This window comes from Drosophila suzukii, chromosome 3 (assembly GCF_043229965.1).
Source record: "Drosophila suzukii chromosome 3, CBGP_Dsuzu_IsoJpt1.0, whole genome shotgun sequence".
NCBI lineage: Eukaryota > Metazoa > Arthropoda > Insecta > Diptera > Drosophilidae > Drosophila > Drosophila suzukii.
In genome coordinates this window covers 1051933-1061789 of record NC_092082.1, presented here as the reverse complement: position 1 = coordinate 1061789, position 9857 = coordinate 1051933, and the positions used below count along the sequence as shown (strand labels likewise).

Here is a 9857-nt window from a genome sequence, read left to right as displayed (position 1 = left end):
TGCAGCAGGTGGCAAGGCCAAGAAGATTAGGCGGGAGAATTTAAATGGCTTTATGTTAAAATTCTAAGTAAAATGTTTCGATATTTAATTAAGATCAGTATGAATTTAATACCCCGAAAAGTTTGTAAACTACAGTTATTCAAAAATAGTTTTATATATTTGGACTTAAACAAAGACCACGTCAAAACAATTTGCACATGATAAAAGCTCGTTGGCATAACAAATTTGTATTCAAACTTTTTTAGTTCCCTATAATAGGCTCTTGTCATAAAATGGTAAATCAGCCTTATATTTTGTGTACGGAATCTTAGTGCTGTATATGTTTTTCTTGATTAAACCTCCGGAGAACCTAAATTTACTGCTTTATCAGCAGCTTAAGAGGGCACTGGTGAAAATTGAGACATATGGAATCTTCAAGGGAAACACACAAGACTCGGGCAAAGATAGTTCCTCCAAAACTCGAACGGATCGGCTCTAGATACTTCTAAAAATAAATTTTAAGAAATATCATAAATACAAGCTACATTTATGAGCAACTAAAAATAAAAATTATCAAGATTTTTCCTTGTACCCATCTAATATTAATACCAATATTTTCCCCCAGTAAGCATAACAACAAAAACCTCTTATTTTAGACACACATTGTTTGGTTTTATTTATGCAATATTAATCATGCAATGAACAATTTTCCAAAATTCGCTGCACCTCAACAGGGCTTCCCTTTCGGCCTGCCATTATAACTAACTCCATCATTTTGAATTTTCGGGCTTTCTGAGGGATTATCAACACTTATGGAACGAGAAACGTTGTAATTGCTTGGCTTACAAATAAACACTCAGATATATAATCGTATAGGTACTTGTAATGTGGGGTTAACACTGAGAGCGTAAAACTAATTATGTGTATCGAACAAAATCCGTGTTCCGATTGCTTTTCATTGACATGTTTTCCATTCGCTGTTGACCAATTTCGTAAAACAATTTGCCTAATCAGTCTTTACTATAAGCTGATTGTACTTTTTACAGGGTGTTGGCCTCGCCCTCGTATTAGATCGTTGTGACTACACATCCTAGTAGAGATTGGCATTAACACAGTAACCGATAAATAGTATTGATAACAACGGTACGTCCATAAGAACCTTTCGGCCTTAGGTATAGGCCCAGTAATAACGTGATATATCTCATATTCTAACAATAGGAAGACTAGTGCCGACAGCTGCGATCGAAATAATTTTATTGGTTTTAAAGTAATCAATAAAGTAAAGTGGTCAATTTAATTTAATAAAAAAGAAGGATTGAAGAAATTAGAAATTAAAGCAATAATAACGGTTTAAAAAAGAAACGTTTTAGCAAACTAAAACCAGTTGGGAATTATAGACCGCAAAATGGATTTTTAACGATTTATAGGTATTTCCAAAGGTACGCTTTTATAATTTTTGTTGCATGCCTTTGACACCCAAATAAGCCCCTTATTGTTCCGATCGCAACTGCGGTTTTTGTTAATAACATCAGTTAATCCAGTTAATAGACATCGTTGAAGATTCGTTAGTTGATTGCTTATGCCCGAGGCAACACAGAGATAATTGCTGGTATTATACATATATATATAACACTTATCTAGGTACGATCTAGGGGTTATAAAAATAAACGACACGCACACGCACAAAAATACATATACAAACATCAATCGAGTTGCTAAAGTAATTGTCGATGGCTGCTGGTTAAACGCTATGAAGTGGGTTTTTCCATTCGATCCTAGGGATCTTGAACCTGGATAGTATCGGCTGAAGGTGGGTTAACCAGAGGAGGAGGGGGAGGAGGAGGGGGCGGTGGTGGAGCAGGCGGGGGACTGGGATGCGGCTCATCCGCATCCATTTCGATCTCGATGGAGTTCTCGCGCTCCGTAATCTCCGGCATTTTGAGGGAGAAGCTGCTCAGCTTCCGCTCCGCCGATCCCAGCGAGCTCTGGGAGTCGGCCTTCAGCAAGGTGGTCCTCCTCTCGTTGATGACCCTCAAGGAGTCGTACATCTGCTCATCCGCACTGCCGCTTCCCCCGTTCCCAGCCAAGCCCCGCTCCATGGATCGTATGTAGAACACCGAATCATCCCGCTCGTTCGGCACTCCCTTCTTGGGTCTGTAGAACTGGCGGGAACTGTTGCTCCTGTAGAGCGGATTGGCCACCACCACTGGCCTCGGGTCCTCCTCCTGTTCGCTGCGGGCGAGGGGCAGGAACCCAGGGCGCGCCTTCTTCGGCGGCAAGCTGCTCGTGTGGTGCTGCAGCTCGGTGATCTCCTCGTAGGACGTCTTGGGCTGCGAGTTGGCCTCCTGCTCCTCCGACTGGTCCAGGCTCTCCTCGGGCACAGCCGGCTCCATGCTAGACTGTCCCGACAGCTGACGCACCGGCGGCGGTGGCTCCGAGCAAACGGATAACTGGCTTCTGCAAAGGAAATCAAATCGATCATAAATTATCCACCGGAATAAAGGGTAATAAAGGTATATGTTTCTTTGTTTGGATTAGCAATATGAACTGTGTCTTGATCCAATGAAAAATTCCATTAATTTAACATTAAGGTTGGGCAAAACCGACCTTCGACTATCTTGGAAATGCAACAGAGCTGTCCAACTTTTTCTTACCGAAATTCTTTCTCCACGGAGGGCGTGGCCGATGGTCCGGAGCTGTAGCGCTTCGGCGATCTCAGAATCGACTTGGGCATCACCTCGGGACTATGGAGATCCACCTGAACACGCCGAGATTCAATACTGGAAGTTCGACTGGCGATGGATGCACAGCGTGCCGTCCAGCGGCCGCTATACGAGGAGTCCGACATTGTGGAGTTTCTGTAATATACACGAAATATATATAAAACTGTCGTTGAAATTCATATAATCAAGGCAGGTGCAAACTATTAATTGCATAATTTGAACGTAACGTACCGCCTGTGTCCCAGTGGGCTGCGGCTGTGATCGCGTGCCTCCTCCTGCTCGATGGGTCTCTGCCGGGCGAGGACGTGCCTCTTGGCAGTGTCGGAGCGCTTGTTCCGCTCGCTGCGCTTCTCGGCACTGGAAGTGGGGCCCAGACCGGGCGGGGGATTGCTGCCACTGTCGAAGGAGGAGGCCTGCCAGTAGACCCGACTCGCAGCCGGCGGCTGGAGCAGGGAGCACTCCCTGGTGGCCCGCTGGATCAGGCTGGAGGAGTTGCTGATGATGCGGGCCGACGAGGAGGAGCCAGCTCCTCCACCCCCTCCCCCGGGATTCGAGCCCGGCCCCTGTCGCACCTGACGCACCCGCCGCACACTGCTGCTCGAGGATTTGTGGTGGTGGTGCGAGTGGCGGTGGTGGTGGCGACGATGTCGGCGGTGCGAGCAATACAGTTCCCATTCCAGCGGCGACAGGCGGGTCAGTGAGAGCAAATTGTTGTAATTAGTGGTGGCTGTGGTGCTTGGGTTTTGGTGGTTTGTGGTGTTGGTGGTGCAGGTGGAGGTAGTATTGGCATGAGCATGAGGTCCGGACAAATCCGGAGCGGAGCCAGCCCCCGAAAGGCGGCGCCACTGGGGACAGAAGCGATTGGATGCACTGATTTGGCGGAGTTGGCGGAAGCGGGATGCGGATGCGGATTTCAGATGTCGGAAAGCGAGAAGCGGGCGGTAAGAGCGAGAAACAGCCAATTGGATAAGTGGATTTCGATATATACAAGAATACATTTTACTGATCATGTTCCCAATGAGGCGAGGTCTTCCCAGGGAGCACAGCCCACAGTCCTTACCTGAGTGACCTGGAGAACTTGACCAGTTCGGCGGTGAGTGCCTCGCGATCGAAGGGCTGCTGCGGATGTGAGTGCGGATGCGGATGTGTGGCCGAGATGCAGGCGGTCTGCGGCTGCTGGTGAGGATCGCCTGGCGAGGAGCGGAACACCCCGAAGTGCTGGTCCCAGCGGCTCGACTGGTACTGGGCACCTAAAGTTCAGGGAGATCTCGATTACTTCCAGCTTACGTAATTATTTTTATTTTTCATTAATTTGAAATTTAATAATTTAAAAAAAAATAATATTAATGTTTAACTACTATGGTTGCGAAATCATTTTAAAAATGTTCACTCAAAGTTGTGTAAGTCTTTCTGAAATACGACCATCTTTGTTTTATTGCATACTTTTAGGCACCCTACTTTTGTGGCTTACGAGAAAATATCAAGCTGATTTGTTCTTTTTGAGTAAATGTGTGTAAAGTACTCACCCATCCCTCGTCGTTGGGAGGCAGAGCTCCCCTGATTGCTCCGCGAGGGATTCTTGCTGCTGCCCCCTCCTCCAGCTCTCAAACGGGCTGGAACCACCTTGGCGGCGGAGTCGCGGGCCTCGAAGGTCATCACGCAGGAGGCCACCACTATGAACCCACCGAATCCCATGACAATGGGGCCCACGTAGGCGAAGTTGTTCAGATGGAAGCCCTTCAGGTCGTTCTTCACCCGCACCGTGACATTCCCCCTCAGCTCCGATCCCATCGAGAGGTGATCCGCGTAGTAGCCCAAGGTGGCCATTCCGGCTCCAAGGAGCATCAAGGTGAGGCCCAGGATCAGCGCTCGGCAGGCGTGCCACAGGCACTTCGAGGACATCTTGCCCCGCACCACCTGCACGTTCCACGTGGCCCCGGATGCAGGATGAGCCCGTCGCAGGTTCCCCAGCGAGTGCTTCCTCTTGGTGGTGCCACCGCCACCGGAGCGACGGGATGGCATTGCGGCAGCTCCTCAGTTCCTTTGTCCCCAAGCGGTTCTCATTAAAGTGGATTCTGGAAGAGAGATGCGGAGATATACGTTGGGGTAAGACATCCATACTGGCACAGAAGAAATAATTTCACGATTCTTGATAGTGTGGTATTTACAAATCAATGTATTTCAAAAAGCAAAAAAGTGAAAATGTGGATGTGATGAAGTGCATGAAGAAGACGCTCTTAAAAGCAAGAAGAGTTTCGTCTCGAAAAGAGAAAGCGCTTTCTTTTGCAAACGAGAGTAAGTATTTCTCTTGAAGTCGAGAGCGTTGAGAACGGTATCTTCTCAGTGCTCTTATTACAGTGCAAGTGTAACGGTTATCAATCATTACTGATAAAACTTATCTATAGTACTTATTATAGTACCCACATCCTCAATGCATTATATTTAATTTAGTGTCTTCGGCAAAGCGAAGTAGAATTGATTGGTGAGTAAACCGTCTCTAATATTGTGAGCAAAATAATGGTTTTCCTATGTTAATTTCATAGTTAATACGAAATGAGTGTCCAACAAGCTTACCATGATCAACAAATATTGATTGAAAACTTTAAAAAAGCAATACCGGAGTTCTTTAGTCAAAAAAATCGGCGCATGAGCTTAAATGATACCTATACTTTAATTGCTGAAATAAGAAAAAATGGCATCAAATTGGATATATACGAATCAATTCCGAATGCCAGTGATGTTACAAGATTGAACGAAGAGGTGAGACATTTAAAAGGTCAAGTTGCCATAAATGGCGCAGAATTGAATGACAAAAAAAAGTGCATTGAGGAAATGGAGTCTAAATTGAGGGCCAAGGAAAGAGAGGTTCAAAAGTCCGAATCAAAAGTTAAGGAGAAAACCAATGAAATTACAAGATTGCAGGAAGAGGTGGCTATCCTGAAAAGACAATTTGCCATAAATGGCGCGGAACTGAGTGCCAAAAAAATATTCACTGAAGAAATGGGGTATAAGTTGAGGGCCAAAGAAAGTGAGATAACAAGCTTAAAGGGAAATATTGCTGAACTGAAGTCTGCTGCTTTTGTGAGTTCCAAACAGTTAGAAGAACATAATAAGTACAAAACCGACATGGAGGCTAAAGTGGGAGTTCACAAAATCGAGATATCAACTTTAATTAAAAAAGTTGCGAAACTGGAGTCTGCTGCCCTTGAAAGCTCACAAATATTGGATCACAATAACAAGTTTATAACCAACCTGATCTATGAAAACTCAATATCAAAGGAGAAACTGCAATCTGCAGCTTTTGAAATCCACAATCATGTAAATGAAAAGAGACGATGCAAACTAGAAATAATCAGTCTAGAGGAAAAAATAGTGAAGCTGGAAGAAAGTTTTAAAAATGCAACGGAATGTCTACCCGATCAACTTAAATTTTTGGTATGCTCTTTATACGAAACGAAAAAGAAATGTTTTAATAAAGTATGCTCAATGCTTGAGTAAAAAATGTTAAGAATATGTAGCCTTTGAGATTCTTTCATATTTGTGATATGGCTAATATTTTCTATTTGTAATTTTTCATTTATTTCCTTTTGCCAATAAAAACTAATAAATACAAAATAAAACATTTGTTTTAAGAGTGTTATGACTAGATTGTAGTAATACTCTTTCACAGAAAACTAAATCTAGATGGTAACTTTGTACGTGGAAACGGAAAAAAGGGGATTGTGGGGAGGAGACACCCGCACCACCCCACCTGTTGTCCGAGGAAGGTCACCATGCGTTCTCTACGCGGTGCTCACGGCTGTTTGCAGGAGAGGAGGTGGACTCCCGGGGAGGAGGAGTCCCGAGGAGGAGGACTTGGACCGCCGGTGCAGCCTGCGAGTGCCGAACAATTAAAATCCAAGGCACAATGCCAGCACAGCGACGAGAATAGCTGAAGCGGCTGACAACCGCGTGACGGGGCTTAAAGAATGGCCAGCAGAATGGCCGACACTCCTTCAAAAGGGCCCAGAGTCGTCGGCCAAAGCCGCAATTAAAGCCAAACAAAACGCACGTAAGTCTGATAACAAGGCTCTCTGTCCCCAGTTCTTTTCTTCGTCGAGTGCGGTACTTGACACGCTTCCTCGAGAATCTGCAGCTTCTTAAATTTAGATATATATACATATGTTATGCATTCATCAGCTGGCACTTGAGCTAATTGCAGGGGATACACAGGTACTATGTCTGAGAAATGTAACGTCAAGACCTAATAAAAATCTTTAAATTATGCATTTACCACTATGTTTTTGGAATTGGAATAAAGAAAACTGTTCTTTTCTGTGTATATTCAATTTATAGATAATATTTTTAAACATATTTCTCGAATCTTAGGAATGTTTAACTTTTACCAAACAGCTCTCTTTTCTGGGAAATTCAAGGATAAACATGCTTTTTAAAAATTAAGTATGCATGCAAACCAAATGCCACATTTTTGCATATCATGTATATTTCATTTTTTTCACGCATTCATTTGGCTGTAAATTTCACGCGTCTGTGTTTGCTATACGTCGCCTGAGTTGTTTAATATAGACTTATATGGGCTGGGTTAAATTTAATGCGAATTATTTGGTTGCTTAACCGTTCTGTTCACTTTGGGATTAAAGTTTCATCTAATTTTTGAAATCATAATATGTCAATGTGTGTATGCAGTGAAAAAATAACGTCTTTTTAGAGAACTAATCGAATATATTGTGGCATACTTTTAGACACCTCTTTAGGTGATTTTAAAACCGTGATGATTCGTGTGGTTTCATTATCCACTTTATTGACCGATCAGGCTGATTAGGCTAAAGTACCAGTATATTAGCCCCCATATCAAGCATAAAGTATCGTTGAAATCGAGGCATTTCTGGGGAAAACGCCAACAGGCTTTGCTTGCTTAGGGATTCTAGGATGGCTTTGGTGGCTTACTTGTTGGTTCGTTCTTGGAATTCCTTGGCTGCTCCTGTTGATGTTAGTGCTGGTCCTGCTGCTGCGAGAGCCTTTTGTGTGACCTAAAAGCAGATTTGCCTTCGCTCCGTCTGTATGTATACTTGTGGCTCGAGCATATATTTTCGCGATTCGAAGTGTGAAAAGCCCACATGTCATCGTCTCCGCTGACCCCTGAGCTTCGTGGCCAGCATTGTAGCTCCTGGTCCACCAGTCAGTGGGTTCCGGGTGATTGCTAATTGGGAGTGTGATTAATTTTCACAGGTGAAAGCACAGGTTCCCGCAGGCTGTGGCTGTCCTTTTCCCGACCTGACCACTCGATTTATTGCCAGCTGTGCGAGACGTCTGCAACCGAGCAGCTTCCACGCGCGTCTGATAAGACGAGGTCCCTCTGAAGTCCCAAATCCGAGATACCACGGACCCCACAACAGAGGCCAATCATCCCTCGCCTTATCCACTGTAACTACAACGACTCTGCTGCAAATTGGTCTAACGCAAGAGTGGAAATCCACTCTTAACCCTGTGTTAAGCACTTTGTTTACTTCACAGAACAAGTAAGGGAGGATTTACTGTGCTCTAAATTAGTGGCGCCCTCTGACGTACTTTTTCCATTATGGGAAATCCAATATTTTAAATACACCACTTTTATATTGTAGTAAGTGTCTTATACTAAAACTGCTTCGTTTAAAATTGTGTAGTCTTACTTTAAAACAAATATAATTATTAAAACAAGTTTACTAACAAAAAAACAACTAAAACCAGAATGAACGTTATCAAGTTTTCTATTATGGCAGAACAATAATAAAAGATTGTAATAGCTTTTTATAAAAAAAGTCTTATACAATAATCTAACTGCCTCTTATACCTTTAATGAAAATATGACATTTCTTTATGGAAAGAGTCCTTTACCAGAACTGCTTCTTATACAGTTGTTGCTATGCAAAATGGGGATCAAAGAGAAAGTCGAGGTTGGTGTTACCAGGCTAGAAAAAAATATGACTCATGTTCATGAAGAGGAAGAACACATGGCGCCTTCATTCAAAAATATGGAATTTTTTAGCTTTATAAAAGTGTACGAACAGAGAAGAACGAGAATGGATATTATAAAAAATTTGGCAGTACAGTTTAAATAGTTTCCTTAAGCAGAGCAGCATTTAATTGTTTCGTGAGTAGAATATGTTGAAGCCAAAAAGATAACAAGAATCGTTTGGTGATACTGAAAAAATAACTATATTTTATGGGAGAACATAAAACTACAGGAAACTGCTGATTAAGAATATGGTAACGGAAGTTGTCCAAAACGCTAATCAAACCCTTGAACAATTCTCGACGGTCTGTTGAGAACATTTTAAAATCAGTTCTCTCAAAGAATTTGACCGAATCGGTTCGGCAACTAAAAATGCAAGAGTCAAGCAGAATTTTTTTATTCGGATATTTTTTAATATTGACTGGGTTTTTCCCAACTGATTCACAGCACGAGCAGAGTGCTGGTTCAGTGTGCCTTTTGGAGAATGCGCCAGTGCAATGTGGAGCCTTTTGTTCTTCCCTGCTTCATCCTGTCTACGATCACAATTTCAAAATGCAGCGGCAGTGGGTTGAAACCCAGGAGAGGCTGGGTCGAATGGAAAACCAACTATTAGCCATACAGAAAGCCCTAGCTGACGTTAAACTTTCACCGGACGTGCCAGAGGACGTAAAATCGAATGTGACAGTCGGCAAGTTTGAGGCGATCAATTCCAGACAGTTTTACATCGGGAAGAAAAATCTTCAGGATTGGAATACCTCAGTGGACACTTGCCTTCAAATGGGAGGATACTTGGCATCCTTCCAAAGTCAAGAAGAGTTTGAACTCGTCAAAGCCAAGTTAAATAGTCAAGATTCCTACTGGCTGGGCATCCATAATCAGGATAATAATAACACCTTTACATCAGTTTCCACTGGCCAGCCAGCCAAATTCATAGAGCTCCCGGCTTATATATTTCATAACTGCTCAAAAAGTTCCTGTTTCGTCCTCCTGCACGCCGGAAAAATGAAAATTTCAGAGTCGCACAAGAAGGCTAATTACATATGTCAGGCGGATGATCTGTAGTTTAAAATATACCCTTATAACGTATCCTCAAATATTTGATAAACTCTATTAAAATTAGGAACAATTTCTTATCTATTTAAAATGTTTAATGAATTTTAAAG

The 9857-nt window shown here is 43.1% G+C and overlaps 2 protein-coding genes and 1 long non-coding RNA gene across 4 annotated transcripts; 2 read left to right on the top strand and 1 right to left on the bottom strand.

Moving 5' to 3' along the window:
- Positions 1-628: 628 nt before the first annotated feature.
- Positions 629-8050, bottom strand: LOC108012334 (histone-lysine N-methyltransferase SETD1A). Of its 2 annotated transcripts, none has more exons than XM_065864551.2 (6): positions 7650-8050; positions 4229-4777; positions 3763-3952; positions 2934-3572; positions 2634-2837; positions 629-2436 (listed from the first exon to the last, which is right to left on the bottom strand). In XM_065864551.2, exons 2-6 carry the CDS (start codon positions 4722-4724, stop codon positions 1755-1757), a joined length of 2211 nt encoding a protein of 736 aa, XP_065720623.2. In that variant the 5' UTR covers positions 4725-4777; positions 7650-8050; the 3' UTR covers positions 629-1754. The 2 variants fall into 2 exon arrangements, with proteins under 2 accessions (XP_065720623.2, XP_016933122.4); XM_017077633.4 differs by having other exon boundaries at positions 2934-3296; positions 7650-8049.
- Positions 5061-6215, top strand: LOC108013533 (uncharacterized). Its single transcript, XR_010653986.2, has 2 exons — positions 5061-5184; positions 5246-6215. It is a non-coding gene; the product is annotated as an uncharacterized lncRNA (long non-coding RNA).
- LOC108012335 (accessory gland protein Acp29AB-like) lies at positions 6476-9756 on the top strand. The gene is made up of 2 exons (XM_065864252.2): positions 6476-6568; positions 9142-9756. The coding sequence occupies exons 1-2, from the start codon at positions 6476-6478 to the stop codon at positions 9754-9756; spliced, it is 708 nt and encodes a 235-aa protein (XP_065720324.2).
- The last annotated feature ends 101 nt before the right edge of the window (positions 9757-9857 follow it).

Coding starts and splice junctions, on each gene's coding strand:
- LOC108012335 (XM_065864252.2), top strand. CDS start 6,476: ATGCGTTCTCTACGCGGTGCTCACGGCTGTTTGCAGGAGAGGAGGTGG. Junction 6,569..9,141: donor GAGGAGGACTTGGACCGCCG/GTGCAGCCTGCG, acceptor ACTGATTCACAG/CACGAGCAGAGTGCTGGTTC.
- LOC108012334 (XM_065864551.2), bottom strand. CDS start 4,724: ATGCCATCCCGTCGCTCCGGTGGCGGTGGCACCACCAAGAGGAAGCAC. Junction 3,573..3,762: donor AAGTTCTCCAGGTCACTCAG/GTAAGGACTGTG, acceptor CCGCCAAATCAG/TGCATCCAATCGCTTCTGTC. Junction 2,437..2,633: donor TCCGTGGAGAAAGAATTTCG/GTAAGAAAAAGT, acceptor TTTCCTTTGCAG/AAGCCAGTTATCCGTTTGCT.